An 18,374-nucleotide genomic window follows, 5' to 3' on the forward strand; every position below is an offset into this window, starting at 1 on the left:
TATATATATATATATATATATATATAATATATATATATATATATATTAACAACCAACGTTTTCCGGTGTGCTACAACTCTCCCTCAGCATGCGCAGGAACACAAAGCACGCACCAGATTTGCGGTGAAGAATAATTTATACGCTTGTCGGTTCCATATATATATGTGTGAATAAACTGAAGACCTAAGATTACTCCTGGATTGTTGTGTGGTTCCTGAGAGCGTACTACTGATATCTGTTTGGAATATATATATATATATATATATATATATATTACCTACTGGCTATGGCCAGTAGGTATATATAGTTAGAATTAATTCCCTATGGGATTTCTGAAAATTCTATGTCTAATAACTTTGGCGTTTGAGGACGGAATCGGCTGAAATTTTCAGGAAAATGGCACATTTTGTTTCTGAGCAGCCCCTTGAAATTTGGTGGAGTTTCGTCAAGGGGGGGCTGAGAAAAAAGAGGGGTCCCAAAACGCGTTTTTCCCATTCATTTTTCCATAGGGCGGTTGGACTCACTTTTAGCTCGAACGGCTGAATGGATTTGCACGAAACTTGGCAAAATTGTAGGGACTGTTAGCCCGATGTGCCTTTGCTAGGTCTCAATATATGTGCTCCAGTAGTTTTTGAGAAATTAACGTTCAAAACAAGATATATATCTGTAACAGCGCTCCGGGCAGCGATCCGGTCCGCTTACTTTTCGCGAAACGGAACTTTGCGCGCAGAAAGCTGATTGGCTCTCCGGTGTCTGTCAACATTCTAAACAGTCCGGAGCGGCCGCCATCTTATCTCTCGGTAGGATCGAGAGAGAAGAGGTGAAAAACGAAGGGGGAATTTATTGAAAGGGTGCAAGGTATACCCCTCTTGACCCCCTAGGATTGTTGTTGGGGTTATTAAAGGGTCCCGTGGGGAAAATAAAAAAAAAATTATTTTTCACGGTAGAAGCGTTTCCCGGGCCGCGAACTGGGCCGCAAACTGGTAGCGAAACGGGAATTCGCCATTTTGTGCTTCGTTTTAATTGTTTAGAGACAAAAATTATCGCCGCACATCGGCCACAATGCATGAATATCGCTGAAAAGTCAGCGATATTCATGCATTATCCAGCAAATGCTCTTAGCCATGTTACCCACCTTCCATTGGATAACAGAAAGCTGATTGGCTCTCCGGTGTCTGTCAACATTCTAAATAGTCCAGAGCGGCCGCCATCTTATCTCTCGGTAGGATCGAGAGAGAAGAAGAGGTGAAAAACGAAGGGGGAATTTATTGAAAGGGGGCAAGGTATACCCCTCTTGACCCCCTAGGAATGTTGTTGGGGTTATTAAAGGGTCCCGTGGGGAAAATAAAAAAAAAATGATTTTTCACGGTAGAAGCGCTTCACGGGCCGCGAACTGGGCCGCAAACTGGTAGCAAAACGGGAATTCGCCATTTTGTGCTTCGTTTTTATTGTTTAGAGACAAAAATTATCGCCGCACATCGGCCACAATACATGAATATCGCTGAAAAGTCAGCGATATTCATGCATTATCCAGCAAATGCTCTTAGCCATGTTATCCACCTTCCATTGGATAACATGGCTAAAAACCGCTCTGTGCGTGAGCTTTTTTTTTTTTTTTTTTTTGCTGCGTGACGTTTGTTAACGTTCGATTCGATGGAAATCAGGAAGTGTTGAACACCATTTTGTCACTGCGAGTAAATATTTTGTTATAAATGAATCCTTATTGATAAACATTGTCTGCGCCATTTTGCGTTTTTGTCCAATGCCACAATTTTGTCGTGCACGGCAGCCATTTTAGATGCCTTGACCAGGGCCACTCTCTGCACGCCGTCGATTCTCAGCATGGCTCCCCACCCTCGCACGCATCTCCCCCACGCAATGGTCACCCCCGCTCTCTCTCTCATGCATGGGCCATATACTTCCCCCATCTGCGCTGCTCTTCTCTGAGAATCACACCCTGTGCCCGTTCGACACCTCCCTTTCACCCTATTCACTACCGCACCCTCTGACACTTCTCTTCCTCTGTGTCCGATTGTCCAGGCCGGACCTAGGCTATCACCTAGCCCTGCGGGTGTAGTTTATGGCTCCAGCTGTAGAGTATCCAGACATGCCAACCCTCCCGATTCAGGTGTGAGACTACTGATTTCAGTGCTAGTCTTTCGCTTCCCGATTCCTGCAAGGAAAAACCCGGGGGCATATTTCCAACAACTAGCGGTAATTTTTGTCTCTAACTTGTTTAGAGACAATAATTATCGCCGCACTTCGGCGAATTTTATCGCACATAAACCTTGCTATTAGCAAGGTTTATCGCAAATGCGATAAAAAACGGCCGCAATGCATGAATATCGCTGAAAAGTCAGCGATATTCATGCATTAGTCAGCAAATGCTCTTAGCCATGTTATCCACTTCCCATTGAACAAGCGCATGGTCTTTTAAAGATTTGTGAAGTACTCGGGGCGGCGGTGTGTGTGTGTCCTCTTTCAGGAGCGGGCGGGGGGGCACTGGCAGCAATTTGCAGGCCAGGCAGTGTTCAACACGTGCATCACCCTTTCTCTGCCTGCTATTGCGCTCCATGCTTCAGAAAGGTAAGAAAAAGAACGTGCATTTGAGTTTGAAATGTCCGATCTTGTAGCAGTACACTTGCAAAGCCCACACATGACAATAACCCGATTCAAGGCCCCATTCACCCGATTTTTTAAAAAAATATAGTACTCCAAGACAGTTACATTTTAAAAGTTTATTAATATTTAAATATAACGAACGCAACAAAAACTGTAAATATATTTAACCATTTTTTGAAATTAACCAGAACTATAACGATAACAACAACAACAACAATAATATAACTTTTATGCCTAAATTACGCAAACATTTAGCTAATCTGCTAAAGGGGGGAGTCGCCATTTCTTTACAATAAGCAATAATGAAAAATCCACATCAATAGGGTTACCCGTTTTCTCGATGCAGCACTATAGTGCAATATACACAGCACCTGGGGTGTCAAGAGTGAACAGGTCTTTCTTTGTTCCTTAAGATGTTATCTCCAAGAATGCTGATGCATTGGTGTCTGTACACTTCTTTGTCAATTCTGTCAAGATGATAACTGCTTTATAAACAGACGATATCTTTGTTTAGTCATTAGTGTTAAGTGTGTCTGAAACTACAGTGCCCTTCTGTTTTTTTTTCTTCAGGCTCTACAGAGTTTTGTGTGTTGTTCTTTTGAGCGACAATTATTCCAGAGGTTTCAGGTTCACTTGTTTTGTTCTGCAGTGAGTTAACAGCTTTAGAGAGTTCATGTTTATTTGCTATGTCCTGCTGTTCGTGAACTGCTTCAGAGACGTCAGCCTCATTTTTTATGTTTCAGTAGATCCTGGACCTGCCCGGCCGCGCCCAAAATGGCGCCGGTGTAAATGGGACTCGTAACTGCTTGTTCTGTACTGGTTGCCCAACCTTGATATCACGAGATACATATGCAGTTTTGAAGCACATGGCGGAGGCTTGTCTGCTGTAGTGGGGCGCCCCTTTATCGTTTCAGTCGCCATTCCGCCCGCTTTTGCTACACTGTGCCTCATCCGCCATTCAGCTGTTTACCGCCCGCTCTTACGGCTACAGCGTCTCGCTCACCATGTAGTTGAGTTGTTCCCACTCTTGCGGTGCAGCGGTAGGCGGCTGCCACAGGACTCTTAAAATGGCGGCCGGCTCTTCGGATTTGGGCCTGGTCCAGTAAAATGGCCCTGGGACACCTTGGAACTCGGACGCTTGTCTGCCAGGGCTTGGGTTCCATTCTCGAAAGCGTCCCCTCAGCCTTGAAGATTGTACAAAAGTCTTGGGGGCCCTCGACTCCCGCAGGCTTCCGGTGGGGAGCGGCTGCCATGATTGCTTGCGGAATGGCCACGACGGAGCTACGAGATGGTGGTGCTCTCATGGTGACGCCAGCTTCAGTCTGAAACATCCAGAAACAAGGTGGGGCTTTCATCGTTTGGGGAAAAAAAATGTTTTAATCCAATGAAAAGTGTTATTTTTAGGTCACATGACCTAGTCTTACATAATTAGGAAAAGAAAAGTAAAATGAACCAATGAAAAGTTTTATTAACAAGTCACATGACCTGTTATGCTTACGTTACGCGCTGCGCGGCGCGCTCTGGATCGTTTCCTGGAAGCTGCGCCTTGCGCACCGGAGCACTTCCGGGTGCGCTAACGCGTCGCGTCATATGACGCATTACGCGACAATGCAGGTGCAGAATATAGTCAAAATGTCTCCACCAACCAGCGGTCGGAATTCCACCGCTTTCAGCAGTCCAAAAAGTTCGGTCAAATCTTATGAGCGGGAGCAACTCAACTACATGGTGAGCGAGACGTTGTAGTCGCAAGAGCGAGCGGTAAACAGCTGAATGGCGGAAGAGGCACAGAGTACCAAAAGCGGGCGGAATGGCAACTAAAACGGTAAAGGGGCGCCCTACGACAACGTGTCTTCAGGTGAAACGGATTGTGGGACAAGGTCCAGAATGAAAGATTCTTCAAAAGGGAAAAAATTCCGCCGGACCCCGGGAGCCGGCCGCCTATGCCGGGGGCGATCTCAGGCCTCACCAGGGCAACACGACTTGGGGAGGGGGCAGGAGCCAAGCGCCCCCTCTCAGTCCGCGCCATCTCACCGCCTCTCGGGGGCCTCCGTCAAGCGGTTTAGGGAGGCACCGTATCACATTGTTTTCCAATGCAGTCAGGTCCACAAATGGACCCCACTTACTTTGAATAGTGAAGCTGCAGCAGGTGCAAATAAGGTTTAAACAGTGTTACAAGAACTGCTTAGAACTCTGAAGTATGGCACTCAATAACCAAGACTTATGCCATTTATGTAAGGCAGTGACATGGAAGCAACTCAGGGACAAAAAGCATGAACGAACATTCACGTATGAAAATCTTATTTGGAGAAGGGGTAGAATCCAAACGCCCGCTGCCAGTTCGCGCCACTACACCGTATGTGGAAAATCTGAAGCCATCATTCTACAAACTCTCAACGCTTGTTATCAGTGCATGAGTTTCATGCTCGATCGATTGAGCTAGCCGGATCGGGCAATAAAAAGTATAAAATAGTTATGTAAATAGTTATTTAATAAAATGTTTTATTCTGTTTCTTTGGTGGTGTGTTGTGTATATTTATAATATTTGCATAGGGTTTGCCATTATTCTGGGCGGTGTGTGTGGCGGAGTCGAGCTGTTTTGCAGCCCTCATGGTGTGGAGCTCAATTCATTTCACTATTTTCGTATTTCTCATGAAGGGTTATTCCTAATGTTTGTATTTTACCGAGGTTAAAAAGAGATCGAATTAGTGGTCTACTGATTTTGCTCGATTACTTTTATTTTTTTACACGATTTTTCACTATCTGCAAAGACTAAACAGAGTATTGCGACTTTGTGCTTGTTTGTAAATAGAGAATGATCCAAAGAGAACCAATTGTAAAACAGTAAATGCTTGGATAATAATCAATCAAATGGAGAGACAAGCAGGTACGAAGGATTACAACAGGGGTAAAGGTCTGCGTTAACTACCGTTCACTATCTGCAAAGAGAGAGTACTACTAAGAGAAAAGAGGGGAGTGGGGGGGAGGGGCAGCGTTCAAAGCACATCAGCGTGCATAAACACGAAAACGTTTTTACCTATCACGTACTTGACATTTGACAGCTTTTGATGTTTGCTATTAAAAAAACATTGAAATTCACAGAAAAAACCATAGGTTATACTCCATATATAGTTAGGAATTTGCATTTACAAAACCTTGAAAATTCAATGAAAAAACCATTGGTTTTAGGCCATATATAGTTAGGGATTTGCATTTAGAAAACCTTATTTTACTCGCATAAAACCATTGAAATTCCATATATAGTTATAAGCGCTAACTATATATCGCGCACCCGCAATCCACTGCTGATGATGTCACATATTACATCATTCATGACATGGTTAGTGACATCACTGATGACATCACTGATGACATCTCAAATGACATCACTGATGACATCACTGATAACATCTCATTTGACATGACTGATCACATCACTGATGATATCATTCATGTGATAATACCATGAACCTCTTCAGACTCTAATATAACCTTAGATACAATCAGTGTAAACAGACAGTCACTCATCCATGGAGTTACTCACACACCTAGTCAGTTATGCCAAAAATCAATCACACCTCCATTTTCTCAACTATACAGTTATACACACCTTACTTATTCAAACATATACTAACACATATTTACTTTACTCTTTTATACAATCTCTGATACATGTTCACAATGATCCATACAGCCACTCACACATTCACTAGCTCTTATGCACAGTTATTTATAGATGTCAACTCTCACATGTACTGTGTTTTACATATGTACTTAATTTGACATGTAGCACTGAGATATCCATTCACTCACTAATACACTCATGCACAGTCAACCGCCCATACAGCTGTTTCCACATGCAGTTTTGAATCTATACATATAGTGAATCAACTACTCACACATCTATGTACAGAGTCACACACCTCTCAGCCACCCATACACACACACTCAGTTTCCCATACAAATACTTGGACAACCAATCAATAACCCATACAGTTACTCATATAGCTACTGATCAACATATGCAGCAGTTTGTAGAACAACAGATATAATGATGCACAAATTAAAACAGTTTAGTCACTAACCCATGCACTCAGTGAGACACATTTAATCACTCACTCATACAGTCAGTCTTGCACCTACTAAATCCTTCATCCAGACACTTATACATCCACTCATTCTTCAATATGTAAGACATATTTAAACTTTACAGAAACATACAGTCACTGGATGTTGTAATCAGTGATGTCATCAGTGATGTCATTTGAGATGTCATCAGTGATGTCATCAGTGATGTCACTAACCATGTCATGAATGATGTTATATGTGACATCATCAGCAGTGGATTGCGGGTGCGCGATATATAGTTAGCGCTTATAACTATATATGGAATTTCAATGGTTTTATGCGAGTAAAATAAGGTTTTCTAAATGCAAATCCCTAACTATATATGGCCTAAAACCAATGGTTTTTTCATTGAATATATATATATATATATATATATATATATATATATATATATATATATATATATATATATATATATATATATATATATATATATATATATATATATATATATTCTCTGAAAAAAACCAAAGGTTTCACACCAGTTATAGTTAGCTGGACATTTTACTCATACAAATCCATTGAAATTCATCCGTTATAGTTAGTTGTACTCACTATAACTCGCGCGCCCGCAATCCACTGCTGATGTTGTCACATATTACATAGTTCATGACATGGTCAGTGACTTCACTGATGACATCTCAAATGACATCACTAATGACATCACTGATGACATCATCCATGTGACAATCAAATACACCTCATCACACACTAGTATAATCTTTCACCACTCACTGTAAAATAGAAAGTGCCATATTTGAAACCATTGAAACACCAATAGACACTTCTAAACACCCACTCAGTTATTCATAGAAATATACACACATCTAATCACTTACCTATAGATTCAGTGTTATATGCAGTGAATAATCAACAGAACACAATCAAATATACTTATACGCCTATTTCAACATTACACACCAGCACACATTGTACTCACTTATAAAGACATCCTTCAGACGTATGCAAACAATTGATTATACTTACATTTACACACCTACACACTTATACAAACACCATTTCATCTATTTATATAGATAGTAACTCACACTTAGTGTGTTATAAAATCACTATTACAAGTACACAGTTATTCATGTAGTGACTCATAAATTCACTAAGTCTTAGGCACACTTAATTAGATATAACTGTCACATACACTGCCTTTTTTTCAAGTTTAATGGAGATGTACCATTGAGAGAAATATTTCATCACCACCACACCCATAAACATATACACTCACTGAAACAACAGTTATAACATGTATTCTTAACCTCATATACCTACTGAATGAACTATTCACACATTTTTTGGCAATCACACACCCCCACCAAACCACATAGACATTCATTTACCCATACAAATACTGAGTTAAGAAACCAATAACAAATATAGTCTTTAACATAGCAATTAAGACAAAGCAATAAAAACTTTCACACAGTTTAGTAACTACACATTATATATAGTGAGACTCTACAAATTAGTCAAGGAAACAATCAATGGCACTGTTACTAAATCCAACATTTGGGGCCCGATGTAGGTAATTCATATTTACCGACTCTTAAATACCGAATGTTACTGATTCGGTATTTAAGAGTCAGTAAATATGAAGGGGGAGATGTAGGTAATTCCAAATTGAGAATTACCGAATTGGTAGGATTCAGTATTTACCGATTCGGTAAATACGGAATCGGTATTGCCCATTGATTCCTATGGGCCATGAAGCCCATAGGAATCAATGGCCAATATCAATTCGGTATTTACCGAATCGGTAAATACCGAATCCTGCAAGGGTGCAGGGGGTGTCACTTTGACACCCTCTAGCACCCCAATTCCGGACTTGTGTGCCATGTGGCACACAGACATTCCCTAAGGGCATGTCTGTGTGTCCCATTGCACAGGTGTGCATGCACGTATGTGCATGCACACCTGAATTCGGTATTTTACCACCCAATTGGATTAGGTGGTAAAATACCGATTCTTAAGGGCCGGTGACACTCTTAGGAGTGTCACCTACATGTGGATTTACCGAATCGGTAAAAATACCTATTCGGTATTTTACAGAACCTGTAAATTTACCGAATTGGTAAATTTACCGATTTTGTAAAATGATGGCCCCTACATGCCAAATCCTAAATACCGGTCGGTAACGGCCGAAATCGGCTGTTTCCCACCGGTATTTTCTCTCCTACATCTGGCCCCTACACATTTATATTTATATATCCACTCATTCTTCAATGCAAAGTAGTGCACTTATAATACATATTTAAATATCAAAGCAAACCACATTCACAGGATGATGTCATCAGTGAGGTCATCAGTGATGGCATTTGAGATGTCATCAGTGATATCATCAGAGATGTCACTGACCATGTCATGAATGATGTAATATTTGTCATCATCAGCAGTGGATTGAGGGCGCGCGAGTTATAGTGAGTACAACTAACTATAACGGGGGAATTTCAATGGTTTTGTATGAGTAAAATGTCCAGCTAACTATAACTGGTGTGAAACCTATGGTTTTTTCAGTGAATTTCAAAGGTTTTTTAAATGCTAAATCCTAACTATAATGAGTGTGAAACATATGAAGCCTTATTTACGAGCCCCTTGTGCCTCAGGAACGTCACTTTTTGTGACGTTCCGGTGGTGCAGAAGACTGAGGGATATTTATCAGGCAGGACTAAGCCACTTTTTGTGGCGTAACCCTGCCTGATAAATATCAGTCCCTTTAACGCAGTGTGCTGCGTTAAAGGGGCGTGCAATGGGTGTTGCTGGGGGCGTTCCCAGCAGCATCCATGAACTTGAGTAATTTATAGCATCCTCAAAGTCAGTCTTTCAAAATTTCCAAAGTATAGGACATGATAATCCAAATCCAAAAGTTTCTCAAGAAAAGTCATAAACCGTGTCCGTGGGTCATATCTGCCCAAACGCCGATATTCCAAACGATTGAAAATGACTTTTCTTGAAAAACATTTGGATTTGGATTATCATGTCCTACACTTAGGAATTTTTGAAAGACTGACTTTGAGGATGCTATAAATTACTCAAGTCCGCCCAAATTGTGTGGGTAAAATATATACCTAGTCACTTTGAATAAGAATGTACTTACGACTCGTCTAACATTTGGAAGAAATGTCTAATTATATGACAACAGGATACTGACATAACATGAAGGAAATAAGAACGCCCTGAAGAAGTTCTGTTGTACAGAATGAAATGCGTCGGCTGGCAGTGGTACATAAACGTAATGAAAATAAAAGCATTTGAATATACACCAAGATTCAGCGCTTCAATAAGTACTCTAAGTGATATGATTTGATTGGACTTGTTGTGCAAGTGGTGCTGTGCCAAACTTTGGAATATTCTCCACAACTCTCTACTACTCACTCTCTACTACTCCACTACTCTCTAATACTCACTCTCTACTACTTATTCTCTACTACTCTACTACTCTCTACTACTCTTTCTCTACTACTCACTCCCTACTACTCACTATGTACTACTCTCTACTACTCACTCCCTACTACTCTCTACTCTGTACTACTCACTCTCTACTACTCTCTCTCTACTACTCACTCTTTACTACTCACTCTCTACTACTCTCTACTACTCACTCTCTACTTCTCACTCTCTACTACTCTCTACTACTCACTCTCTACTACTCTCTCTCTACTACTCTCTCTCTTCTACTTTCTACTACTCACTCTCTACTACTCACTCTTCTACTCACTCTACTACTCACTCTCTACTTCTCACTCTCTACTACTCTCTACTACTCACTCTCTACTACTCTCTCTCTACTACTCTCTACTACTCACTCTACTACTCACTATCTACTACTCTCTCTCTACTACTCTCTACTAATCACTCTACTACTCACTCTCTACTACTCACTCTCTACTACTCTCTACTACTCACTCTTTACTACTCTCTACTACTCACTCTCTACTGCTCTCTACTACTCACTCCACTACTTACTCTCTACTACTCACTCTCTACTACTCTCTACTACTCACTCTACTATTCACTCTACTACTCTCTACTACTCACTCTCTGCTACTCTCTCTACTGCTCTCCACTACTCTCTACTACTCTTTCTATACTCTCTATTACTCACTCTCTACCTCTACCAACTACCTCTACACCTCTACCTCTCTACCTCTCTCTACACGCACACATATACACATATATATATGCATATATATGCATATGCATTTATATATATGTATGTATATACTAACCCTGGGCGTAGTTCGCGGAGTCGGACTCCGCGGAGCTACGCGAAGACGCACTTGCACTCCGCGAACTACGCGTAGCTCCGCAGCCATGCGTAGTTGCTTGCTAGACCCGTTCGCGCGCCGTTTTTCGTCTTCGGGAGCGCGGTGCGCGTGTTCGGGGCGTTGCCTCCATGCTCGGGATGGCTAGCGCGCTAAGTTACCCAAGAGGTTTGTCCCGCCCGCTTGCGTTCCCTTATTTCCTGTTCCGGATCACAAGTAACGTGTTTGGGGTGTGCAAGACATGTTCGGGAACTCATCTTCTCGTTCGCACTACAAAAGTGCGTGATCGCGCTAAATATCGCGCGAACCTACCCACGTGGTCGCGATGGGTGCAGCCATCTTGGATCACACACTCTGGCTATGGTTTTGGGCCGACTTTAGCATCTTGCTGATATCTCTTCAATCCTGGTCTTTTTACTTACTTTATCAAACTTTCTTTAGTTACCTATCTCTCTCTGTGCCTAGGTTTATATTTTTCATTTTATTTCTACTTTTACAACTTTTCTTTAGTTTTATTTTACTTCCTTCTTTTACCTTGCTTCTTCTTTCCCCTACCTGTTTGTCTTGAACTTTTCTTCTCCCCTCCACCCAGAACCATGGTCAAGGGCGCCAGCAGCAGCGGTGGCTCAAAGGGCAAGGCGCCTGTGCCCCAAAAAACCCGGCTAACTTGCGGCAGAATGCGCCCCCTAGGGGTGAGGCCCCGCCAACTTTTTGGGGAGGAGGAGGTGGCTGCCCTGGTCTTTTTTATCCAGCGCCACCTCCCCTTGATGTTGGCAGCAGGCGACAGGCCCGGCTCCGGCTACCACCAGATTGAAGAGCGTCTCCGGCGGTGGGCGAAGGTGCGCCGGGCAGTCTTCCGCTGCTCCGGTATCCGGCGTACCCACCATCAGCTGACCCACCGCTGGGCAGACATTTTGGACCGGGAGCAGGACCTGTTGGACCTGCTTGGTGTCGAGGTCGTGGGTCTTGGTGAGTGGCTTCCCCCCCCAAAAAAGTGTGTGTATAATATATATCTATAGTAGTATAATTATTGTTATTATATCTTTGTAAATCTTGGCTGAATAAGGAACGCGATGACTGGTGCTCCTAGTTACATTTCCGATGTATTCCGTTATATCTACTGTAATTGTATGACACTGGTCTGTGCTGCGCTTCTTCATCTTCACTGACTCTTGCGTGTTCAATTTGGCGCTAGCTTTTGCTGTTTATTGATGTGAGATTTTCTTTATTGTAGAGAACTGAAGTTAGTTAATGCTATTAATAGAGTCTTGTCCTTCCTTTGTCTGTCAGTGAAATAGCGGTTGATGGATAATTGTACGTGTTTGCATATTGTATCATTTTTTTTTCACGGCCTTCTCTTCTGCATGAATCCTCCTCTGGCAATGAATGCTAAAGTTACTTTGTTCTTCTTACCTCAGCCAGGGCCGGCTTTAGGCATGTGCAAGCTGTGCAACTGCACAGGGCCACCAAACGCCAGGGGCCACCACACCAATATATATCCTTAATTTAATAATCCTCATAGGATGGATACATATTTGCGTGGCGGCCCCTGGCAGGGATTTGGTGCCTCCGGCTCTGTTCCACTTCCAAACACCCTGACTCCCCCCTCTTCACTGGCCTCTGTGCTCCGCCCCGACCTCCTCTTCCGGGCCCCCCTACCTACGCTCCCTAGCCAGGACCACCATGAGCCTAGAGCCGCCTCTGCCTCAGCCCTCCATAGAACTGATGTAGTTTGTTTAGTGAGTGGGTAGGGCAGCAGTAGCATTCAGTGAGTAGCAGAACAAAATATGATGCAATGAACGTACAATTTCGTGTTAGTATGCACAAAGTTAAGCATGTCTCCTCCTTGTGATCTATGCATTTTGCTGGCAAAAATAAAAAAGAAATGCCTACTTACAGATAATTGATTACCCCATTCTTGAATCGGTGGTGTTGTTCAAGTGTTACTGCCTCTGTGTTACTTAGTAATCTGCAATCAGAATGTTTATGGAACATTTGATTTGTTTTCTCCAAGTATAGAGTCAGTGAATCATGCAAGGTAGTAGTCATTTGGTAGATCAATATTTGTTTCTTTTAATGTTGTAGCAGTCGATTTTGAAATGCTGTGCTGTCTATGTTTCACAGCACTCAATGCTTTTCTCTTTCTTTATTATTTCTTACATGAACCACAGAACCCAGGGGCAAGCAGAAGGCTGGGACCGAGTCGGCGGGTGAACCTGAACCACAGGCACAGAGCTCCTCTACTGAGGATCCTGCTGCTGTCCCCAGTAAGTCCAACAGTGCTTTCTTTTGGAACAATGATATTTCCCTAACTTTCTAACGGAGCTTTTTTTTCCAACCGATTAATGACATTTCATTCCTAACTAAATTTTGACAAATGCTTTTTTGATTTTGATTATGTTTTCAAAATTTTGGGTATCTGTCCCTGCCTTTCTGTTCCTTCAAAGAGCCTCTGTTATGACTCTCTGTGCTACTACTAGACTGTCTGTAGGTAAGCTTGCCCTGTTGCCCACTTTTTAGTTAAGGTATTAATCTTTTCAAAAAATCTGTAATAGAATAGCTGCAGGCACAGGGTCCACTCCTGTCTTATGCTTTTTCCTCTGTAATGTCTCTTCTTTGCCAATTGACACCAACCAAGTATGCATCCAGATGTTGGTCTAGTATTTTGTAAACGTTAGTATACCACTACTACTCTTGTGGGTATTCTATTCTTCTATGCAGTCACATACATAACTATGTATGCACCACAAAATTGGATGTTGGTGATAGCCAGGTTGGACCTTACTTACTTACAGTCTTACACCTCAGTCACAGAACTCTGAGGAACCCACAATTCACTGAACGACAACCTATATGGGCTCAGTCATTGGTCAATTATTCAATTATCCCACTCCTGAACCCCAATACCAAGATGCCCAATGCTTTTATTACACAATCCATAACCTAAGTAACCCCCTTTTGCTCACTCTCTCGTGTAAGTCTACAAGACAACAGACACTGAAAATATACTTCCGAGTCAATGTGATACTTCAAAAGCTTTATTTTGTTAGAAGTAACTAAGTAAGTAACATCAAAGTTTTTTTAAGTTGTTCCGTGAAATACGTCAAGGCCCACCATATAAAATCCAGAGTTAAAAAAGGCTGAATAAAGTAATCTACATTTGTACAGCTACCAGTTCACGATAGGGAAATGTGGGAAATGTCGGAGACCCCTCACCATTGAACGTATACTGGTTACATATGCCTCTTTTTGGTAAGCTCTGGAAATCTCTGCTTCGTAGAAGGAAATCTTCTCATCTGCCGAAAAATAATGACAAAAGTGGTGCACGTTAGACAGTATGAAAAAATTAAATACATTTATGCAAGTTTTTAGCAGTCATGCTAAAAAAAAGGTGTAACCTGAGGCTGTAAGCAAACTCGATTCCACAATCCACGTTGAAAAAGTAAATACGGGCCTTTTTATTTTCCAAACTCTTCAGGTGTATGCTTTGAACAATCATGTGGCCTCAAAGGCGTCTTCTCGTACTGCGCAACAAGCTGCGAGGTAGCATGCGCAAAACTGTAGACATTGATGTACAAACTGGTTAGGTTGCATGGTTCAGTCTAACTTTCCAAGGACTAGAGTAGCAGTAGAGATGAGATGAGCTTGGGTACCATACCATAACAAATGAATGCTAATATGTGTAGTGAGTTAGTTACTCTGCTGTACTAGGCAATGTGGACTACTACTGATTACGTTGTACTTAACTGTTTTGCAGAACTCCATTCTTGGTGAACAAGTACAATGGGGGCTGTGCATCCATCTAAAAAGGTGTACTTATTTCTATAGGTGCAGAACCGGTACCATCCACCAGTGCCGACGGGGACAGCGGCGCAGCGTCAGCAGAGGCGATCCCGGAGGGGACAGGAGGACCAGAGGCACCTACACCAGCACCAGCAGCAGTGGGGGAGGAGCCAACAACGTTGGGCGATGGTATGTTACATTCAATAGTGATCCGCATTACTTGGTGGGTGGGTAAAACTTCCTCACTGTACTCTGATATTTATAATGAACTTGAAGTTCTACTGGACAATATATGAAGCCACCTTTATTTGTCATTACCAAGCTTCGCATTACCACCGGCGATAATTGATAAAATAACAGACCTCTTCTATCTGACTACAACTCAGCTGTGAAAGGTTGGTGGCAGACTAAAAAAGTCTTATCCACAACATTACATGACCGCGATGGATTAACACTAAGGAGATTGATTTTAAGTATGATGAAAGGAGCAAGGAAAAAGCACCAATCATCTAATATAGAAGGATACTTTGGAATCAGCAATGCAGGTGGCTGATAGCAGTCGGATGCATGGGTTGTTGTGGAAGCATAGAAAGGGGAAAACACAGCTGCCTGCGTGGGTGGGAGACACATCCAATATCGGTGGGTAGTGGTGGATAGTGTCAGCAGCGGTGTTTTGGACAAACCCAAAGGCAAGGGAAGGAGGGGACGACTGGATGCATTCCGAGTCGTTGCTGGCGAAACACAAACCACCTAAGGTTTGTTGCGCGATATAAAGAATGATAGTCTCTACTAGACATTTACTAGTACTAGCTGGCCCCTGTTAATGTTAGTTTGAGACTGTCACTGTTCCCGGAAGCACAGAGTATATGATATAAAAAAACGAGATATGAAAAAGACAGGTGTTCGTATGTGTGTGACCGTTGAAGTACACCCATGCTATGCTACTAGGGCAGGCATAATGCCGTGCCAAAAAAGTCAAACAAATTAAGTATATAAGCCGTAGAATGTTCAAGATAGATAAAACACCATTTTTTGTACTCAGCTTGCTTGCTAGTGCTACTGTACTGTGCCACTATGTGTTGAATACATTTTGTGTTCTTGATTTGCTGGGATTTTGGATTACAACAATTCTGTCTCTTTCTTTATAGTTACTCCTTCAAAACCAACGAGAAAGGAGTTGGCAGTCCGGGCCCGGCAGAGGAAACTGCAGGCCATCGTTGAGGCCTACCGCCGGCTGGTGGCTCAGGCCGAGGAGGAGGAGGAGGAGGCGGCGGCAGCAGCTGCTGCCTCTTCCAATGCCCCGGCCCCCAAGCCTGCAGGAGTACGTCGCCGTGGTCAGGCAGCCGCCCGCCGCCAGATTTTTTCAGCATCACCCACCCCCCCACAACAACATGCATGCCAATGTAGGTGCCGTCAATTCCAAAGAAAGATTCTCCTCCGGGTAGCCAGGCTGGAGGGTGAAATGGAGGAGCGTGTGAAGCTCATTGTTGATAAACACTTAAAAGCCCATCGGCTTTGAGATGGACCCTGTTTGTTTGCCCCTTTTTCAATCCTTTTGTTGGTGGGTGGGAATTGGGTGTTGGGGTTTACATTAAAATTTGGTTGGGGTTACGGGAGGCGGGTAGGGACAGCTGTGGGGTAAGATTTAATATATATTTTATTTTTGTATCATCTTTATTTATATTATGTTAAAATAAACGATAAACGAGACACAAAGTTATGTTCAAAAGAAAACATTTGAAGTTCATTTGCGTTTCTTGGGGGGGTGGAGGGGGGACTGTTTCACCAAATAATGTACGTTGTGTAACATCGCAAGGTTTAATTGGCCATGCAGGTCGGCGGACAGTGCTTTCTAATAAAAAAATATATTGCCCACATCTTTAACATGCAGACAGATAGATGCGGTAAACCCTCACCGAGTTATATTTGTAGTATTAGAAGAACTACCAGTCAGATTGCAATTGAAAAGCATGTGTAATAGATCCGCCTGAGGAGTTGAGCAGGACCAACAAGCGTGAGATAGGGCAGGATATCTTTTACTAAGTGTTAATGGGGAAAGTAGGAGTCGATTATAGATGAAAAATAGAGTTTGAATAGTGTTTGCAGCCCTAGATGATTTTCGTAATTTAACCCATAATCTATCCCAAAGATCTATAGGCCATGAAAGGCCCATGTCAGCTTCCCATGCCTCCTCTACCTTTGTCTTAGTGCGTGGTGATGTTGGAGCATGCAAGAAAGAATATATTTTTGACGCCCTCGATCCTTTAGTAAGTAAAGTTCTTAGTTGAGATGTGCTAGGAGACTCCTGAAGTGATGTAGAGGATAGCCGGACATGCATATCAAATGCAGATTGAAGTGCTTGTGTTAATCTGAGATAATTAGTGCGAAAGGAAGAAGGGAGGTGGAAGGATTTTGCAACAACTGAAAATGGGAGAATACATGATTGATGTAATAATTGACCTACCCATATAAGACCACGATTTCTCCATGACTTCCAGAAGAAAGGCTTATTATTTATTAAAATCGAAGAATTGTGCCATATGATTTGATCATGAAAGGAAGAGATCAAAGGAGGCGGTAGAATTTTTAAGGTATATTTGAGAATTGGAGTAGAAATAGATTGTGGTGAATGAGAAAAAGAGAGGTATTCTAGGAAAGAAAAGGGAGAAATGTATTCCAATTCCAGTGTTGTCCATAGGGGAGAGAAATTAGGAGAAACATCGAGCCATCTAGAAGCTTGGTTTAATAAAAAAGATTTATGATACAAAGAAAAATTTGGAAAATTCACCCCAACCTCCGCCTTTGGTCTTGTTAACTTAGATAAAGACATACGAGCTTTCTTGCGACCCCATAAAAATGAAGATAAGATGGAGTTAATTTTCTTGGAATGGAATGAAGCAATAGAAAAAGGAATATTGGAAATCATAAATAAGACCAAGGGGGAAAGCATCATCTTGATCGTATCCAGCCTACCCCACCAAGAAAGATATAAAGGATGCCATTTAGTGGTAAGATCTGTCAACTTTTTAATGCATACATCCATACAGCGGGAAACCGTACCTGAAAGAGTGGGGGTGAAATGAAGACCCAAATACTTGATGCAATTAGGATTCCACGTAAAGCCGGAAGAAATTAAGTGAGAATTATTTGTAAATTTGGTGAGAAGTAAAATTTCACATTTATCTTTGTTTAATTTGTAACCGGAAACAAAGGCAAATGAATTGACTTCATTTAAAATAGCGGGTAGGGAAGTTGTGGGTTCAGACAAAAATAATAAGACATCATCTGCATAAGCAGCCATTTTGATTGTGGATTGATAAAACGTAAAACCTTTTATGGCATCATTTTGGCGGATTCGCAAAAGAAAGGGTTCTAGGGCAAGATTAAACAAGAAAGGAGAAAGAGGACAACCTTGACGCACCCCTCTAGCAAGGGGGAAATAAGAAGAAATGCCACAATTCGCTGCAATAGCAGCTCTGGGGTGAGAATACAAAAGAGAAATGAGGGTTGAGATTCGTGGACAAAATCCGAACCATTTCAGCGTTTGAAAAAGATACGACCACTCGACTC

At 42.1% G+C, this 18,374-nt stretch overlaps 1 protein-coding gene across 1 annotated transcript; it reads left to right on the plus strand.

The window, feature by feature from the left end:
- The first annotated feature begins 8,463 nt into the window (after positions 1 to 8,463).
- LOC147726917 (uncharacterized) lies at positions 8,464 to 16,323 on the plus strand. The gene is made up of 4 exons (XM_086963010.1): positions 8,464 to 8,485; positions 13,193 to 13,288; positions 14,850 to 14,993; positions 15,953 to 16,323. The coding sequence occupies exons 1-4, from the start codon at positions 8,464 to 8,466 to the stop codon at positions 16,321 to 16,323; spliced, it is 633 nt and encodes a 210-aa protein (XP_086819136.1).
- Positions 16,324 to 18,374: the final 2,051 nt, after the last annotated feature.

The sequence above is a fragment of the Lissotriton vulgaris genome, chromosome 3_1 (assembly GCF_964263255.1).
Source record: "Lissotriton vulgaris chromosome 3_1, aLisVul1.2, whole genome shotgun sequence".
Taxonomy (NCBI): Eukaryota; Metazoa; Chordata; class Amphibia; order Caudata; family Salamandridae; genus Lissotriton; species Lissotriton vulgaris.